This window comes from Peromyscus eremicus, chromosome 16_21 (assembly GCF_949786415.1).
Source record: "Peromyscus eremicus chromosome 16_21, PerEre_H2_v1, whole genome shotgun sequence".
Lineage (NCBI taxonomy): Eukaryota > Metazoa > Chordata > Mammalia > Rodentia > Cricetidae > Peromyscus > Peromyscus eremicus.
The window spans coordinates 67,233,101-67,253,860 of record NC_081432.1 but is presented as its reverse complement, the minus strand read 5'-3'; the positions used below and the strand labels follow the sequence as shown (position 1 = coordinate 67,253,860).

Here is a 20,760-nt window from a genome sequence, read left to right as displayed (position 1 = left end):
CTGGCCAATCAATGTTTTATTTATTGACCAATCAGAGCAACATACAGACCATCCCACAGCACATATATATGCACACACATCACACAACGCATCATACACATATATATGTACACATGTGTCATAAAACAAGGGAAAGAATAGAATGTGGAGAGGAGAGATGAACCCCTAGATCCCCTTTTTACTTTAGCAAAATATGTTTTTAAGGTATGATGCCAGCATTCTACTATAGCCTGTCTTTGAGGATTATAAGGAATACCATTCTTATTAACAATAGAAAAATCTTGGCAGAATTTTGAAAATCCTGTACTGCTGTAGGAGAGACTATTATCAGTCTTTATGCATTTTGGCACTCCCATATAAGCAAAAGCATGAAGACAATGATTCTTTACATCCTTAACCTTTTCCCCTGAATGAGCAGAGGCAAAAATTAGAGAAGAATGTGTATCAATATACACATGGACATATTGTAATTTTCCAAAGGGAGGCATATGTGTGATGTCTATCTGCCACACATGATTAGGTAAAAGTCCTCAGGGATTAACTCTCAAATGAGGAACAGGTAAAAATTCATCACAGATAGGACATGATTTAACTATCTGGATGGCTTGTTCCCGGGTTATGCCCGTGTGATGACGAAGAGATCCAGCATTAAGATGATAACTTTGATGCAACTGAGTAGCCTTTTCAAAGGCAGAACAAATTAATGTGACAGCCATACGAGTAATGGCATCAGCCCTCTGATTACCTTTGCTTAGAGGTCCAGGCAATATGGCCCACATAAAGGTTATGTGAGCGGGACCTTGCACTTGCAATAAATATTCATGAATGGGAGAAATAGATGGTATGTAGGCTGTTGTTTCCAAAAGCGTAATGGCACATGACACATATTGGCTATCAGTATAAATATTTACACTCTCATCAGAAAACATCTGCAAAGCAAGCAACAGTGCCTGTACCTCTGCCATCTGGGCAGAAGTGCCCTGGGCTTTCATTCTCTTCACTATGTTACCAGAAACCACCGCAGCAAAACCACGTGAAGTGCCATTAGTAAATAACACACGGGCCTGAGGAATAGGAGTCATCTGTACTATCTTGGGAAATATAACAGGATGCAATTTAAAAAATTGACACACATCATTGGAGGGGTAGTGAGTATCAAACTGATCCTGCATGGAGCATGTCAATATGGTCCAATCATTATCATTAGCTTGCAACCATGCTATTTGAGACTGGGTGTATGGGGTCACCACAATATCTGGCTCTTTACCAAAAGTTTGAACACTGATCTTGATTCCCTTAAATATAATCTGAGCAACAGCCTGAGGATAAGGAGTAATGGTTTTTGCTGGAGAAGCTGGGGAATGTACCCATAGAATAGAACCTGTTTGCCAAAACACTCCAGTGGGTGAATGAGAAAAACAAAATATCAAATACAATAAGGGAGAAAAAAGATCTATATATTGCACATGAGCCTGCTCCAGGGCCTCTTGCACATTGTAGGGCTGTATGCCCTTCAGCTGTTAATTTACGGAGAGATAAAGAGTCAGGGTCGCACTTTAAGACATCATACAAAGGACGAAGCTGATCTATTGGAACCTTTAAAGTAGACTGAAGCCATTGAATATCTCCCAGAAAGGTTTGGAAATCATTAAGTGTGTGTAGCTGCTCCGTATACAGTGTAATCTTTTGTGGATGTATGCCTGTGCGTAACAATTCATGACCTAAATAACGATAGGAAAAGATACCTGTACCTTTTCTGGGGGTATTTGTAAATTAGCCAGGCTAAGAACCTCTTGTAATTTAGAAAAGGCATCAAAAACAAGTTTTTTATGTTTAGCAGCCAATAATATAAGTCAATCATAATTAAATGCCAATGTTTAGGAATTGCCACAGGGGCAGGCAAACCAGGCTGTGTTGCTCCCATAAGAAGCATGGTATTATTTACAGCTCTAAGATCCTGTAATAGCCTCCATTTTCCTGACTTCTTTTTAATAACAAATATAGGTGAGTTCCAAGGTGAAGTGGAAGGAATGATATGTCCAACATCTAACTGTTCCTTAACTAATGTGTTTGCAGCCTCCAGTTTTTCTTTAGTAAGGGGCCACTGTTCCACCCACACAGGGTCATCACTTTTCCAAGTGATTTTTATCAGTTGTATTATCGAAGGCTGCTGTGCAGTGACCCCTATGGAAAAGACCCTAATCCTCTAGTATCCCCAGGACATCTAGTGACACAGCTTTTGTCTGCCACAGGGAGTGGGTCTCCTTGCAACATTTTCCCTAAGCCCCTTCCCAGACAGTAGCCCTGAGTCTTCAGCATCTGTTGTACAGGCTGTGTTGTAAGCACTGCTCCCATACCATCTAACACATCCTGTCCCCACAAGTTCATTGGAATGTCAGGTAGCACAAAGGGTTGAAAAGTTCCTGCATGACCTTCCTCATCCTTCCAATTTAAGAGTAGCCTGCTCTGTAATGGCGTCTGAGCTGTGCTGATACCTTGTAGGTTAGAGGTGGAATTTTTAAGGGGCCAATTGGGATCTCAGAATTCTTGTGAAATTATAGATATATCCAGCACCAGAATCCAATAATCTTCCAATCTCAATCCCATATAATTTTACTTCTAATTTAGGCTGTTTGTCATTGATAACTGTTTGTCAAAACACCTTTTCTCCTGTACTTCCAAAGCCTCCAGTAGTTCTACATATAGGCACCATTTTGCATTTAAAATATGAAAGCAATAATAATTGAGCAATTCTATCACCAGCTTCTGTTTCTATGGTCCTTTTTACATATGCCAATTATAAAAGGATTAAATACAATCTATAGGATTTGAAGGGGTAACTTTAGGTAATACTCTTGAGTATTTTTATAAAATCTTAAAAAGAGGATCCTTTTTTATAGATTCCAAATAACACATTAGCACAAATAGCCAATTATTAACATGTGGACTAAACAATTTACTTGCATTTTATTTACTGGAAAAATAATTTTGTAACCTCTTTATCAGTAAGAGATTATTTTTTATGGGTTTCTTAGCAACAACATTATTTAATAAGCTAATAACCCAATCCATTTCAGGTGTTACGTTTCTATAGAATTCTAGAAAGCAACTTAAAGAGCAGAGCCAAATTTTCAGTAATGATCAACAGACAAGAGCATACCTAATATATAGTTCAAAATTATGCATCCTGTTCCTTTAGTTTATCTACCATGAGAATCAACCATTCATCCAAACATTTATTAATACAATCAAAAGAACAGAACATCCTTTATTCAAACAGCATTGACTTAGCATTCCATGTCCTGACCGAAACCATTTTTCACCAGAAGTTGGGCCTGTTTAAACTTTTAGCACTAGTCCCTTCCCAGGCCTCTGCTGGCTTGCCCACTGGCGAGTCCATTCCTCTTGTCGGCCTGGTGGCTATGCCTCCCACCAGCGTGGACCTGCCTGCCTGCCTGCTGCTCCAGGCAATCTCACCACCACACATGCTTTTGTCTGCTGTGCCTTTGTCCACTGCACAGGCCCACACCCGTGCCCTCCAGTTTAAACTTCTTACACCCATGAAGGGATTACCTAATAATGAGTTATTCCCACCATTAAGGGAAAAACATTTCCCATGAAGGGATCCTAAATATTGAATTATTCCTGCTCTGAGGGAAAAATAAAAAAACATTTAAACCAAAATTAAGCAAACAGACAGCAAAACTTTCAGCTCTGGGCTTGCTTGCTTGTTCATCCAGCAGCAATGAGTCCTACCTGCTGATTCTTTGTAATTCAGATGCTGCCGCTCTGCACTGGCAGGCAGAAAGAGCTCAGAGTTTCAGCTATCCTGAAAATTCTAAAATTGGAAAGAGTCTTTTCTTCCTCCATTACCACTGGGAAGAAGCTTTTCTCTTTTGTTCATCCTTCCTCTGCAGGGCCCCAATCTTTAGGCCTAGTTTCAAAATTTTTCCCCCTTTTACCAGGAAAATCCTTATTTTCTTGATTAAAATTTTTCTCCCTTTTCTAACGGGAAATTTCCTTTCCTTCCCTCTTCTCCATTGGGAAGATTTCCTTTTTTATTTTCATGAAATCTTTAGCTGTCTTGCCCTTCTTAACTTCGGTGCTCTCCTGCTTCAACAGTCCAATTAACTGACTGTGAGCTAGCTGCACCCATTTCAATTCAATTCACCATTACCTTTTCTTTTTCCTTTAAATTGCTGGCCAACCTTCCTCAGGTGTCCATCAGCGACGTCCCTTCTTTCTCGGATCTCGGTGGAACCTCCATTTGTTGCAGTAGCGTCCGTGCTACCATCACCCGTTCACCATGTCCGAGCGAGGGGTTGTGGATTAAAAAATAGAGACAAAAAACAGCCAGTCATTTGCCACAGCAGAATGCCAAATGCCATTTATTGAAGGAGGGAGGAAACCTTAAATACAGGCTTACAGCACAATGGAGGAACCCCAGAGGGCAGAAGTTCACTACCGAATGTTCTACATTCTTGCATCTAAGCTGTTTATACCAAATGCAGGATACATGAACAAAGAACCTCCAGTGAGCGTTCAGGAAGAAGGAAACTGTAAGGCAATCAACATAGGGAGGACATCTGGTCAAGGTTGGCAAGCAGGCAATAGTTTACTCAAGATGGGAGGGCCAGGGCCCTACAATATAATCCCAGTTGATTCATTTTGCTGAATGGAATATTTTGTAATTTTTTTCATATTAGGATCTATAGCACATTTTTGCCGTTGTATGATATTTTGTTTGTGTTCTGACAAATAAATCTTACCTGGAGATCAGAGGGCAGAGCTAGCCACTAGTTAACCATAGAGGCCAGGCGGTGGTTGCACAAGCCTTTAATCCCAGCACTCGGGAGATGGAGACAGGAATATAAGGTGGATGGAGACAGGATCTCAGCCCCCTTTCGGTATGAGGATTTGTAGAGGTAAGAAGTCTCTAGTGGCTGCTGCTCTGCTTCTCTGATCTTTCAACTTTCACACTGATATTTGACTCCAGGTTTTTATTAATAAGACTAATTAGAATAATGCTACATTTTCCACTATTTTTAATTGAAAATAAATTTTTTCCTACAACATATTCAGATCATGATTTCCCCTCCCCTTTCATCCCCTCCACCAGATCATTCTCACCTCCTACCCACTAAACTCTATGCTTTCTTTCTCTGTATGTTTAGAAAACAGGCATATAAAAAAACCCCAAAAAACAGAAAAAAGAGAAAAAAGAAAAAGAAACACACACACACACACACACACACAAAAACAAAAAACAAAAAACAAAAAAACAGAAAGTCATAAACCATAATGTGTAAGCAAAAGACTCTAAGATAAAAAAAAATACCCAAGCAGACCAATATGAGACAAAAACTCTACAAAAATACCATTGAGTTTGTTTTATTTTGGTCATCTTCTGCTGGGCCTACATTTAAGTGTGGTTTATCTACCCAGTGAGACTCCATTAGAGAAAGCTAATTTTTCCTTTGCAAGTAATTGTCAATTGGAGATAATTTCTTAGTTAGAGATGGGAACTCATGTCTACTTCTACCTCTCAGTGCTGGGATCCTATCTGGCTTAAATCTGTGCAAGCTTTGTGCATGCTGCCACAGTATCTGTGCATTCATATGTGCATCAGTCCTGTTGTGTCTAGAAGACACTGTTTCCTTGGTGTACTCTTTTCCCTCTGACTGACAATCTTTCAGCCTTCTTTTCTACGTAGATCCCTGATCCTTGAGAGGAAGGATTTGATGAAGACCTCCTATTTAGGCCTGAGTGTTCCAAAGTCTCTCACTCTCTGCACATTGTGCATTTGTGGGTCTCCATATTGGATCCCATCTACTGCCAGAGGAAACTTCTCTGATGATGGCTGAGTGAGACACTAATCTCTGGATATAGCAGAAAGTCATTAGGAGCCATTTCATTGGCAGAATAATAATATTTGGTTTTCTCCTAGGCTCATGGCCTGTCTCAGGTTCTTGGCCACTTTAGCACTGTCAGGAATGGGTTCCATGGAGTGTCTCTTAAATCCAGTCGGATAGTGGTGAGTTACATCCACAATATTTGTGCCACCGTTACACCAGTGTATCATTCAGGGTTTGTAGCTCGGTTGGTGTTTTCCTTTGTCCTTTGATATCATGCAGAGTACCTTCTAAGACTATGAGTACTAGTCAGTAGGGGTAAAGGCTCTAGAGCGCCACCAGCTCCATTTCTCTATGTTCAGTGTGTTGTGTATGTGTTGTCTTCAACAATAAGGCTTTACCATCAGTTTGTGGAAAACAACCAATAGCCTTGGCAATAGCTTGGGTTTGTGGTTTCCCTGAGGCCCCTTTGGCCAACAACTCAATTAGATGTAACTCATCCCTGACACTGGAGGTTTCATTTGGTGACAAGAAAAGTCCATTTGGGACATTGTTTTCTCAATTATTTGGTGACTCCATTTACATTTCTTTCATAAATGTGTTTATTTTAAAAAGCTTCTATGGTATTAGGTTTCCATATGACCCCTCAAATGGCCCTTAGTTTCAGTTTTCCTTTCCTCATCCCCCCTCTTTCCTCACTGTCTCCATTTAATTCTCCCATTCAGGTCACCCCTTGTCCATGCATAACTATATACTCTATTTCCCCTTCCTCAGCAGATCCTCCCCCCACTCAATCCCTTAGTCTATACCTACCTCAGTGATTATATGGATAGTAACCAATTATTGAAGACTTAACAGCTAACATCCATAAATAAGTGAATACATAGCATATTTATCTTTTGGGGTCTGTGTTACCTCAGAATGATTTTTGTCTAGCTCCATCCATCCAATTGAGAATTTCATTTTTTAACAGATGAGTAATATTCCATTGTGTAAATGCATCATATTTTCTTTATCCATTCATCCATTGATGAACATCTATGCTGTCTCCAATTTCTGGCTATTATGAATAGAGCAGCAGTGAAATGGATGAGTGAATGCCTTTGTAATAGGATATAGAGTTCTTTGTGTATATGCCCAAGAGTTGCATAGCTGGATCTTCAGGTAAATCTATTTCAGCTTCCTAAGGAACCACCACATTGATTTCCATAGTGGCTGTACAAGTTTGCACTCCCATCAGCAATGGATGAGTGTTCCCCTTTCCCCATATCCTTACCCCTTACTGTACAAATGACAACCCAGCATGAGCTATCATTTGTTTTATTGATCTTGGCCATTCTGAACTGGTGTAAGATGGAATCTCAAAGTAGTTTTGATTTGCATTTCCCTGATTACTAAGGATGTTGAATATTTCTTTGTTTCTCAGCTATTTTGTGTTTCATCTTTTCTGAACTCCGTGCTTACTTCTGTAGTTCAATTTTTAATTGGGTTATTTGTTTTCTTAATGTCCTGTCTTTCAGTTCTTTATATATTTTAGGTATTGACCTAAATCTATTGTTCTAATTGGTTAAGATCTTTTCTCATTGTGTAGCCTGTCTCTTTGTCTGAATGATGGTATTGTTGCCATACAGAAGATTTCCAGTTTCATGAGATCCCATTTATTAATTGTTGTTCTTAGTGCCTGTGCTATCAGTGTTCTGTTCAGAAAGTCTTTTCCTCTGCCAAGGACTTCAAGACTATTTCTCACTTTCTATTCTGTCAGATCAGGGTATCTGGCCTTATGTTCAGGCCATCGACCCATTTGGAGTTGAGTTTTATACAGAGTGATAGATATGAATCTATTTGCATTTTTTAACATGCAACCATCCAATTTGACCAGCACCATTTGTTGAAGATGTTGTCTTTTTTTTCTCATGTATATTTCTGGCTTTTTTTTTTTTTTATCAAATATCAGGTGTCCAAAAATATGTGGAATTATGTCTGGGTCTTTAATTCAGTTCTATTGACCAATGTGTCTGTTTTTATGCCAATGCTGTGCTGATTTTCATTACTATAGCTCTGTAGTACAACTTGAAATTGGGGTGGTGATACCCCTAACAGTTCTTTTTAATATTTAGGGTTGTTTTAGCTATCCTGTTTTTTCTTTGTTTGTTTGTGTGTGTGTGTGTGTGTGTGTGTGTGTGTGTGTGTATGTTTCCATATGAATCCGAAAGTTGTCCTTTCAAGATCTGTGAAGAATTGTGTTGGAATTTTGATGGGGATTGCATTGAATTTGTAGATTGCTTTTGGTAAGATAGCTATTTCTCTATATTAATCCTACCTATTCATGAGCACTGGAGATTTTTTCCATCTTATGATATGTTCTTTAATCCCTTTCCTTAATGACTTAAAGTTTTTATTATGTCTTTTATTTGCTTGGAGATATATATATATTCGATTTCCAGTAACAAAGTATAATAAAAATGAAACAAAATTATATTGCAAAGCTGTAGCAATCAAAACAGTATGAACTGACTCAAAAACATACACAAAAGCAGAGTATAATGGGGCCACTGCATTATGTGTGTGTGTGTGTGTGTGTATGTGTGTGTATGAGAGAGAGAGAGAGAGAGAGAGAGAGAGAGAGAGAGAGAGAGAGAGAGAGAGAGGTATTGTTTTCCTTCTTTCTTTCTCAGTCTGTGACTGGTATATAGAAAGGCTACTGATTTTTTTGTGAAAGTGTTTATCAGCTGTGGTTCCTGATGGAGTTTTTAGGGTTTTATATTTATATCATATCATCTGCAAATAATGCTACTTCCCATTTCTTATAAGTTTTCCAGCCTTTTGGAATATAGTTTCTGAAATATACCCTAACAACCTTCTGGATTTCATTGGTGTTGCTTATAATAACTCCTGTTTCTTTTCATCAAAAATTAAATCCATTTATCATTACTTTTGCTTGCAGTACATAGGATTGGATGTAGTGCCTTAAGCATATTAGGCAAGCACTCCACCACCAAGTTACTCTTCTTTGTCATTTTATTAATTTTTGTGTTCTTTTTCTTTTGATTTGTTTGGCTAGGGAGCTATTGGTCTTGTTGATTTTTGCAAGGAATCAATACTTGGTTTGATTAACTCTATATACTCTTTTCATTAGCATTTCATTAATTTTGGCCCTAATTTTATTATTTCTTGGTTGGCGTTTATTGCTTTGTGGTTAGTTGCTTTTTTGTTTGTTTGTTTTTTCTAGAACCTTGAGCTATGTTTTTGGTTGTCTCACTGATTTTGTTTTCTTTTGATGCAAAGTCTTACTGTGTAGCCCTGGCTGGCCTATTCCTTGCTATGTAGACTTGGCCTCTGCCTTCCAAGTCTTGGGCTGCATCATGACATCCAGCTATGATTTTTTTTTATAAAATATGATCTCTGTGGCTACAGACTTTCCTTTTAGGACAGCTATATCTCAGATTCTGGTGGTCCGTGCTGTTGTTTTCATTTGATTCTAGGAATTTAGAAATTTCTTCCCTAATTTCTTCAGTGAATCACTGCTCATTCAAAAGTATGGTCTCCAAGTATTTGTGTAATATCTGAGGTTAGTCTTCTGTTAATTTCTAGTTTTATATCACTGTGGTCTGGTATGATGAAGGGAATTATTTCAATATTTTTGTATTTGTTAAGGCTTGGTTTGGGGCCTAAACAGTGACCAATTTTAGAAACAGTTCCATGTACCAGGGAAGAGTGTATATTCGCTGTCTCTTGGATGGAATATTTTTGTGGGGTGTTTGCTAAATCCATTTGATTGTTATTTTTAAACATGCTCTTGCTGTGTGGCTCAGGCTGGTTTTATACTCAAAGTCTCCTTTGGCCTCCTGAGTACTGTGATTTACAGGCATGAACCTTCACTCTCTTTATACATGTCCTTTATGTCAATAGCACACTTCTTGTTTTGTTGAGACAAGGTCTTGCTATTAGGTTAGACTTACACTCATAATAATCCTTCTGCCATTGCCTCCTGATGCTGTGATTGCAGTGGCCCCATTATACTCTGCTTTTGTGTAGGTTTTTGAGTCAATTCATACTGTTTTGATTGCTACAGCTTTGTAATATAATTTTGTTTTATTTTATTATACTTTGCTGCTGGGAATTGACTAGTAGGCTTTGGACATTCAAAGCACAAGTTCTATTATTGGGCTGCTTTTGTCATGTAATTATATGTATATATTTATGGAGACAGGGTCTTATGTATCCCACGATGCTTTGAACTTGCTGTGCAGCCAAAGATGACTTTAAAATCCTGATCCTGGGGCTGAAAAGGTGGCTCATCAGTTAAGAGTCTGTGTTGCTCATTCAGAGGACCCAGGTTCTGTTCCTAGCACCCCATGATAGCTTGCAACTTTCTGTAACTCCAGGCAAGTGCTCTGATGCTTCTGGCTTCTTCCATGGACACATGTACATACCACACTCCATACACATAATTAAAATAATACACACACACACACACACACACACACACACACACACACAATTTTAAAATCCTGATCCTTGGACTGGAGAGATGGCTCAGCCATTAATAATGTTTGTTGCTCTTCCAGAGGTCCTGAGTTTGGTTCTCAGCATCTACATTGGGTGGTTCACAACTGCCTATAACTCTAGCTCCAGGAGATCCAGTGCACTTTTCCAGAGTCCAACAGTATCCACACACATGTGTCAGACACACAGATACATAGATATACACATAAATAAAAATAAAATTGTTTTAAAATGTACTGATTATTCTGCCTCCATCTAAGTACTAGGCTATTGAGATTGATAGGAGTTGGAATCTCTGTATTGCTTTGGGAATTATGGGCATTTAAAATGTGTGTGTGTGTGTGTATTTACATGTGCCTATGACTACCTGATGAGAGGACAACTTTTCTGAGTTGGGTTTCTCCCTCCACCATATATGTCCTTGAATCAAACCTCTATTCACTGACCTATTTCACCTGTTCTAGTATTTTAATGTTATCAGTGAACAAAGAATATCCTTCCATTTGTGCCATTTATATTTTCTTTCCACAATGTTCTATGGTTTTCAGTGTACAAGTCTTTCACCTTCTCTGCTAAATTTATTCCTAAGTGCCAGGTGTGGTAGTGTGGGGCCTATTGCCTCAGGTATTAGGAGGGTAGGATAGGATGATCTCTTTAACCCATGAATTTGAGGCCATCCTGGACAACATAGTGAGATCATCTTTCAGAAAAACAATGGCTTGGGATGTAGCTTAGTGGTAGAGAGCTTGCCTGTTAGGTGCAGGGCTACGCATTTGAGCTTCAGCCAACCAACCACCCAACCAGCCAGCCAAACAGTTAATCAGCCAGCCGATCAGCAACCGAAAAAAGCAAGTTTATTCCTAAGTATTTGGTTAGCTGGTGCTATTGTAAAAGGGGTTGCTTTGTCAGTTGTTGTTTTTTTTTTTTTGTTCTAGGTAGTTATTTTTGGGGAGCACAAAAGTCCTTGCACTCATGGAGAAGCACTAGGGACATTAGGATTGTTAAACACACAGGATAGTCTCTTCAACAGGAGAGATGTATATCCTATTTTTCCATCCAGAAGGCTGGGAATGGAGGTGGTTAATAGCCAGGTGATCTGTGATATCTGCAGGGTTAGGCCATACCTAAATGCCCACAAGAAGGACCAGAGGTTGCTAATAGCCCAGATGACCTCTGCAGGATCTGTATGTCTGAGACCACACCATATCCTTCCTAGGGCCTTCAAGATAATACTTGTAGCCTGTCTCTGGAACCTATTGTGGAGGCCCACAGCAGAGCTGCATTAGAGGATTTCTTGACCATGTGCATGATTACCAGGTGTTTGGAAGGGTCTGCACTTGAATGTGCTAAGGGGAGGTGTTTTGCTCCACCCCTTGGCATTCCTTTAAAAAGCCCTTTAGAAGAGACAGAAGGGGCTGGTGGATAAGGATCCAGGCCCTCCCGAGCTATCCTGTGTTTCTATCTGTCTCTTTCCCCTCTGTCCTTCTATCTAAGTATTTCTCACTTCTCACTCCTCAAGAGTACCCTGGGGTAAAAATGGGAGCGGGTCTCCTACAACCTATCTTCATAAAGAAATGACATATACTTTGAGAAGAGTTTTGATGTGATTATGCCTCTTTATGCACACAGGATTGTGTTACATCAAAAATTTTTTTCCCTAAATTGTACTGTGCTTAAATATGCCTGCAATGAACTGTCCAATGTTAGACTGTAGAAGTTTAACCCAACACTGGCTACTGAGTTGTGTTGAACCAGACTGTGGATCATCAGTCTGCCAGCCCTGGTAGTTGCAGAGACCCCCACAGTTAATTTTATATGTTGATTTTGTGTCCTGCAACTTTCCTAAATTTACTTATTAGTCTTACTGGTTTTAGGTTACTTATTTATTTATTTGTTTACTTAGGATTTTCCAACTTTATTGTTTTTGCCTTTTGAGATATGACTTCACTATGTGGCCAAGGCAGGCCTGGAACTCACTGTCCTCCTGTCTCAGCTTCTATGTACTGAGATTATAGGCATGCGCTACAACACCTGGCTACATGAACACAAGGAGCTCTGGATATAACATCCCATGGTGTTGCAGCATGTGCAGGGGAGGGTCTTTATCATCTGTAGCTGAGTCTGCACAGCTCCCTATATGGGCACAGTTGTGGTCTTTGTCCCACTCATGCAATACCAATGAGAACACAGTGTGCTTTCCCTAAGATAAGGTGTTTTTTGTTTGTTTGTTTGTTTGGTTTGGTGCTTAACTCAGAAGTCTTCTTCCCTGCTCTCACTACCCACAGGAGAAGCAAAGAACCGAAAGTATAACCCACAAAGTTTCCATAGGTTTGACTTGTATGGAGTCCCGACACCTCATTTTAATGATGGGCGCACCATGGCCAAAACTTTACATTGGCTCCATGAACTACAACTGTAAGTGTGATTATACCTGGTCCAGCAGTAAATCTTAGAGATTTAGCATTTGCACTTGAATAACTACCTATTTAAAATTTATTTGTAAGAGATATTAAATATGTCAATATGATTCAACATAACATTCATAGAAAAAATAGATCTTGCGATTTCTTTACTTCTACCACCATTCTGTCTTGTTCCTTCAGAGATAGCCAGGATACTATTTTCTTGTTTGTGCTGTTCTGAAATTACTTCATGACTTGTTTTTTAGACAGGGACTCACTCTGAAGCTTATAGTAGCCTAGAATTTATGGCAGTCCTCTTGCCTCAGCCTTCCAGTGTTGGAATTACAGGCATACCCTAGCTTTTACTTATTTTTGTTGTTGCTTTAGATTCTATTTTTATTTATTTGTGTGTATGTGTGTGCGCGCACGCGCACACACACATGTAAATGCAGGTGCACCTCACAGGCTGAGACATCATGATATGCAATGCTTTGTTGATACCCATGGGAGACCTGCCTTTTTCTGAACAGAAACAGAAAAGGAGTGGCTGGGGCAGGGTAGAGGAGAGATGGGGAGAGGGAATGGGAGGAGAGGAGGAAGGAGAAACTGGTTGGGGTGTAAAATTAAATAAATAAAATAAAAAAATAAGTCAAATACCTTTTTACTTCAAGAGGGAAGAACCAGGGCACATTCACAATCAGATCAAAGTAAAACCAAACTCCAACAGTATGCATCACTCAGTGTCTAGTATATGGGATTCACACACAATCTCCTGGGCTTCTGCAAAGGGCTTGGGTTACTTCTTCGGCTCTACTCTTTGCAGCACACACTGTCTTCTAGGTTCCAGGTCACGGCAGTCCATGGCTACTGCTGTTCTTGGTGGTCATTCCATGGTATTGGCATCTCAATACTGGCATCTTCTGCTGCAACTGGGTTTCATATTCACCAGTAGCTTCTGGTGGGCTTTCTTCTTGGTGCAAAATTTCAACCTTCCTCATAACCTCTTCAATCCTGGGGCTTCCATTGCTATTTCATCTGCACCTTCACCAATGGCCTCTCTTGGCTTCTAACAGGGCCAAGCCTCAATTTCTCTCCATGATCCCTTCATGCCTTCAAAACTAGTACCACCTGGGAGACTCAAAACCAAGTTTGGCTGGCAGCATAAGATACAACCTTGACCGCCTCTGGAACACAGCTTCTGTGTGCTGTCTCTGAGGAAACACTTCCCAGAAAATTTCACCTCAGTGATGCTGGTCTCTTCTTAATCACCACCAATTTCTCAGCTCTAGTTGAACAGCATCAATAGTCCCAGTAAAGCAAAGGTTTTACTTCAGTGGCTCTGGTATCTTGTTAATCACAGCTGATTCTTCAGCCTTAGCTAACCAGAATCAAAGATTCTTAACTCAAAATAGCAAATGATCCTGATAGAGTCATTTAGGGTCTCTCTCTCTCTCTCTCTCTCTCTCTCTCTCTCTCTCTCTCTCTCTCTCTCTCTCTCTTGGTTTTTCGAGACAGGGTTTCTCTGTGCAGCTTTGTGCCTTTCCTGGAACTCGCTTTGTAGACTAGGCCGGCCTCGAACTCACAGAGATCCTCCTGCCCCTGCCTCCCGAGTGCTGGGATTAAAGGCATGTGCCACCACTGCCCGGCCATTTAGGGACTCTTAAATTTCCCCCTGAAACTTCACAAGCCAGGCCTTTATTATCTTCATTGCTCTTAACATTTTTGTCTTCCAAGCTCTCACGGAACAGATCACTAAGATTTGAATACTCAGTGGCCTTTCTAGGTCAAAGTTCCAAAGTCCTTTCATAATCCCTCCAAAAATACATGGTGAGGTCTGTCACAGTAACACCGCACTTCTGGTACCAATGAACAAAAGCAACTTTGGGAGAAAAGGGTTTATTTGGCTTACATATACAGAGTCATAGTCCAGTGAGGGAAATCAAGGTCCAAGGCAGGAACTCAATCTAGGCAGAAACCTGGAGGCAGGAGCTGATGCAGACACCATGGAGGGGTGCTACTTACTGGCTTGCTTCCCATGGTTAGCTCAGCCTGCTTTCTTATGCAACCCAGGACCACCATCTCAGGGATAGGTCCACCCACCATGGGCTGGGGCCTCCCCAACCAATCACTAATTAAGAAAGTGATCTACACAGGCTTGTCTACAGCCTGATCTTATGGAAACATTTTCTTGATTGAGGCTCCCCTCCCGAGAGGGCTATATAGCTTGTGTCAAGTTGACATAAACCTATCTATCACACTGCTTATATTAGTTGGAATTTTCAATATGAATTTATTAGGGGTTTATTAGATTGGCTTACAGGATGTGGTTTGGGTAGTCAAACAATGGCTGTATTGTGCCTGGGAAACTGAGAATCAGATAGTTGTTCAGAGGTCCCAATCTGGTGCTGGAGTCCTGGAGGATTTCTGGAGAGATGCTGATCTTCAGTCTACATTGGAATCCCAAAGATGTTGGTTCTAATCCCAGTGAAGGAATACAGCAGCAACAGAACAGATGATCTTGCTAGCAAGAGTGAGGGTAAGCAGACAAAAATCAGTTTCCTTCTTCTATGTCCTTTTGCATGGGCTGCTACCAGAAGGTATGGCCCAGATTTAGGGTGAGCCTTCCTGCTTCAACTAATCTGATGAAAAAAAGTCACTCACAGGAGATAGGAGTGTCATCAGTTTGTGTTGTAGTAAATTCTAGATTCAGTTAAGTTGACAAATAAGATTAGCCATCATACTTTCCCATCCAAAAATAAGGAGAAAAGAGAAGAGGAAGGAGGAGGAGGAAGAGGAGGAGGCTGTTGTTGTTTAGAGGGAGACTGGAAGCTGAAGAGACATTCAGAAAAGAAGGTATTCTGAAGATAGATGTAGGCCGAGGCTGGAGGGACATAGCTCTGACCAAAGACACCAATCAGCAATACCAGCAGCCAACAGCCATAGGAAAGAGCAAGGAATGGTTTCCCCTTTGGAGGAAATATGAGCATGCTAACCTCCTGACTGACAGCTGCCTACAGAGCTGTTAGAGAACAGTTTGGTTGTTTGAAGCTGTTTGTGGTAACTTGTTAAAGCATCCATAGGAGGGCAATGCACTCGGCCTGCTTTCCCGGGTGTCAGGGAAGACCTGACTTTACTCTGCTTTCTGCCATTTTAGGGAGTATGCAGCTGGGTGTCCCGCCACCTACTCTTCTGGCAGTGTGGTTCCTATAATAACAGTTCTCAGCTACGAAGGCAAAGTCTGTTAACATTCTCTTTATTATTAATTATAATTATTAATCCCATCTTGAACATCATAAGGTTGGAGTACTTAAGTCCCAGATGAATACTTTGAAGCTAATCATTTGTCTAAGTTCACGCAGCTGGGGAAGTCCTGGTGATAGGCTAGAACCTTGGCAGGGTGGTTTCAGCAGCTGGGCCTAACCCTGCGTGGGCCTATTGGCCTGGAGGCTGTGGCCATCTCTTTATGGTTTCTGGTCCTCTCATCAGATCTGTCTCTTTTACTTGGGCAGGAATAAGAGATGGGTTATGTTATATTTCTCCTTTTATTTCTCCACAGATTTATTCTTCTTTAGAAATTCAGCTCAAAATTTGATCAGGAAATGCTATTAAAAGCAGAGGAACTGTAAGGCTCTGTGTTCAATGGGGGAATTTATAATGTCATTAATTAATAGTGCTGTAATTTTACTTATTTGATAATGATCATAGAAGTAACAAAGTCATACTACAGAAAATCAACACAATAAAAGCCATAATCCTGTCAATTTACTTTGACCATCATTAACATTTAATTTCTAGCATGGCTCCCCAGGCAGAGTATTGCATAGTTGTCTCCAGACTGCCACCCCACTTTGTAGCCTTACTCAGAAGTTACTATGAATCGTTACTTAGTAGTCTTCATAACCAGAGCCTAAAATGCATGCAAGGCTTTTTGTAATCACCTGACTGAATATTTGGATTTTTTTCTATTATAACTAATGAGACTATAATGTTTCATGAACCACTGAGTTATATATCCTTACACACACAGACACACACACACACACACACACACAGACACACACACACAGAGAGAGTTTTTTCCTCTTTCTTTTCCTGTATATGTGTGTGTGGCACATGTTCATGTGTGAGGAGGCACATATATGTGTGTGCATATGTGGAGGCCTCAGGATGGTGTTGGTAATGTTCTTTGATCACTCTTTGTCCTTATTTTTTGAAGCTGAGTAGCTCAGTCAAATCCTGTGCTCACTGACAGCTAGTTTTCCTAGCTAGCTGGCTTTAGGGATCCTGGATCCTGTGTCTCCCTTCAGAAACTAGTATAGGTATGCTAGCATGTGCATTCTGAGCACCTGAGCTCCAGCTTCTAGTTTGTGCAGCAAGTTCTTGAACAGCTGAGCTATTTCCCCAGCCCTCAACAAATGTGAGTGTGATATAAATGCACATATTTTCTGCTTCCTTTTTCTTAGGGAGACAGGCTGTGCTCCTGTCTCTTGGGTTGACACAGTCCCCTGCCATAGCCTCCTGACTGACCATAGGTGCTCCACTGCTCTAGCTTCCACAATTAAAAAATGTGTTTTATTAGCATTAGTTTATATGTATATGGGTGTTTTGCCTATATGTATGCCTGTGTACCATGTGTGTCCACAGAGAGCAGAAGAAGGCTTTAGATCCCTGGGAACTGGAGTTACAGACAGTTGTGAGCCCCCATGTGGCTTCTGGAAACTGAACCTGGGTCCTCTGCAAGAGCAACGCATATTCTTAACCCGGAGTCATCTCTCCAGCCCTGCTTCCCATATTTTTAAACGCTGTGTGGGGTGCCTCTTTATTACTGATTCTTAGATGGAGATAAAAGGGCATGGTGGGAATGGGAGGGACGCAGCTCCACACAGACACACATGTCAGCCTGAGGAGTTCTTTTCTGAGTGAAGCTGGCATTCTTGACATTGCCACAGAGAAGAATTTGAGCTTATTATGAGAGATTAAAACATTTTTAAAAATTGTGGTATTTATGTATGTTGTCTGTGGTGTGTGTGTGTGTGTGTGTGTGTGTGTGCATGTACATGTGTAGTGTGTGTGTAAAACTGTCCAAGTGCATGTGGAGGTCAGAGGAAGACATTGTCAGGTATCTTCCCTGTCATTCTCCACCTTATTCCTCCAAGACAGTGTCTTTCACTGAAATGGAAGCTTACTATTTTTGGCAGACTGGCTGGCCAGAGGGAGCTCGTGGTATCTGCCTCCCCAACCCCTGTCCAGTGTTCATTGAAGGCACTTATAGCCCCAGCTTCTTTATGTGTCTGTTTGGAATCTGAACTCATATCCTCTTGTTTTCATCCTCTGAGCTACCTCTGTAGCCCCTAAGAAGATACTTTAACATAAATACAAGGGTGGATTTACGAGAAAGGCTCATAGGAAAGGAAGGCAGTACTCACCCAGGTGTGGGTGTGGCCTTCTCAGGGAAGAATCTTGCTCAAGTCTCTTTACAATATTTGTATATGTGACTTGGTGGCTTCTGAAGTTCTGCCTCAAAGAGTTGCTAAGGAACTGTTTCTCTCTCTTCCTTTTCCTTCAGTAAATGAGGTCAGGGACTGAGGGGACATTGAGTAGGACAACAGCAGACAAAGTAGAAGCTTGGGAGATAAGGGTGTTCAAGGAAGCAAATGTGCTTTTTTTTTAAACATTTGTTAAGCGTGGGTACGATATATGTGGGTATCCTAAGGTGAGCTTGCCTCCAAGATATACTTTTAGGTAAACATTTATAGTTTTCTTAGTGACATTCTTTGAAATAAGCACTTTACAACTGGGATAGGAGTAAGGCTGTATATGGTTAGACCTGAAGTGTGGTTCACTATTCTTTTAACATTCTTATTTCAGATATCTCTACATAAAAGGAATTTGGATGCTATAGGGAGCACCTTTCCCCATATTATATGTTCCATATTATCTGCCTTTCTGTCCTGCCTAAAAAACATTTTTATGTTTTTTTGCCAAAGTGTTTCCTTGTGCTTGTTTATGCCACTTCGCCCCGCTTCTTGTATTGAGGATTGAACTGAGCCTCATGCATGCTAGGCAAGTGTTCTTCCACTGAGCTAAATCTCCAAGATTGTCAGGTCCAAAACAAGAAGGGACAAATGGCTAACTGTGGTACCTATTAGCATACCAAAGTGTTTTAGGGCCTCCTGGCTGACTCAGTACCTGTGTCTCCTCTCAGCTCTTCTCACCAGTCCCCTACCCTAAACTTCTCCAGCTCATGGGCTTCCCTTGCCCCACATTTGGATTTCTATATAACTGTGCCATTTTGGCCATGTGCTTTCTTGGCCTCCTCTCTCTTGACCCCGTTTCCTTTGCTTTTCTCTTCCTCTCTCACTCCCCACTCCTCTCTTTCTTCTCATGGACCTGTTCAATCTGTGGGTCATGTTCAGTCCACTACTTTCTCTCCCTGTTCTGGACTTTTCCAGATGCCTCTGGCTGAACTCTCTCTCATATCTACTATAAAAACCTTCCCCTCAGCCATACCTTGGATAGTTCATACCCCCACTTTATACATAGAACATTCTGTCTGCCATCTACCAAATATATTTTTATTATAGAGTATGTGATTGAAGTATCAATAAATGTAGTGTTTAACACGGAAATGTCTTTTGAGACTTGTTCATTGTAGGCACAGTAATATGATACTTTTTAATATGTGAATATTTTGCATTCGATTACATTTTAATAATAAAGATACCTGACAATTTTCTCATTTTGTAGGGAACGAGGAGCTAAAATTGTATCCAAAAGAGTTGATGACTTCAAGGAAAAGTTTCAACACAAACTTGGAAGAGTTTTAGACCCGTGAGTTTGAGCTTGAGGCCTTGTCAGCGGTCTTTGTTCCATGTTGAATGGTCCTGTGGTGTTCTGGGTGGGCTTGGTGGCACACACCTGCGATCTTAGTACTGGAGAACAGAGGCAGGAGAACCAGGAGCTCAAGGTCACCCTTAGCTATATTATTGATTTGGAGGCCAACCTGGGCTACATTGAAAAACCATATGTTGGTTTGCTTTTTACTAAATTGTTCTTAATTGAATAAGAAAATTATTCCCCTGTTGTTTATCAATGGAGTACTGTCACTGACTACAGCATTTGGGCTACCAGAAGATTGGAGAAGAGGGAGAGAGAATTCTGTGTAAAGCTTTATTTCTGGGATATCAAAAAAATATTTTGGCCATATTTGTTTTGAATCCTCTCTCTCTCTCTCTCTCATGGTCTGCAGGGAAAACCATCAGCCATTGTTAATACAAATGGACACCAGACTCTGGTGCCTTCCCTGTGATTTTTCACAGTGTGTCTGTAGGAAAGTTTGTAGGTTGTTAAGGGCCTAAGGTGAACATATATAGCTTTCAGCTTCAGATGGTGGCAATTTTAACTAAGGAGTCTGTTTTCTCCTATAGCATTGCAGAAACTATGAACGTCGCCCCAGGCCACACATTTGGAGCTTGCCTCCAGCCTGAGGAATATGGTAAATATGTGAATTTTCTTCTTGACAAATAAACATATCCCCATTAAAGGAGTGGCTTTCTTAGAGAAGCCCACACTCAGGCCCTGGGTGTGACTTTCTTTCTGGAGAGTCTCTTTTTCTCTTAATCTCATGCTTTTAGCCTGTGTTGAAATATCTGAAATAATCGCTTTCCCCCCAAACCCTCTAAAGGGCTGCAGGTGCTGGGGTCTTGTTATTGCCCAGCATGATGCCCATGGATGCATACTAAATAAATTGTTGAAAAACATCCCTAGAAAGCTATGTGTCACATTCACTATGAATGTAGATACATATGTACACATACACATACATATGTACTTTTTTTCTGTAGTGCTGGAAGTTGAACTCAAGACCTAGTGCGTGCTAGACACAGCACTCTACCACTAAGCTATGTCTCCAACTCCTCCAAACTTCTGATATTAAAACATTAAAGCTTTATAGCAGTAATGATATATAAGAAAGATTTTTTTTCATGTCATGTTTGAAC

At 40.5% G+C, this 20,760-nt stretch overlaps 1 protein-coding gene across 1 annotated transcript in view; it reads left to right on the top strand.

The window, feature by feature from the left end:
- Efhb (EF-hand domain family member B) overlaps positions 1 to 20,760 on the top strand; it is a 71,256-nt gene that overhangs the window by 31,417 nt on the left and 19,079 nt on the right. Inside the window, exons 6-8 of the mRNA XM_059281589.1 lie at positions 12,644 to 12,773; positions 19,508 to 19,591; positions 20,188 to 20,255. Of these exons, the coding sequence (XP_059137572.1) occupies positions 12,644 to 12,773; positions 19,508 to 19,591; positions 20,188 to 20,255 (282 nt within the window). The remainder of the gene's footprint in view (positions 1 to 12,643; positions 12,774 to 19,507; positions 19,592 to 20,187; positions 20,256 to 20,760) is intronic.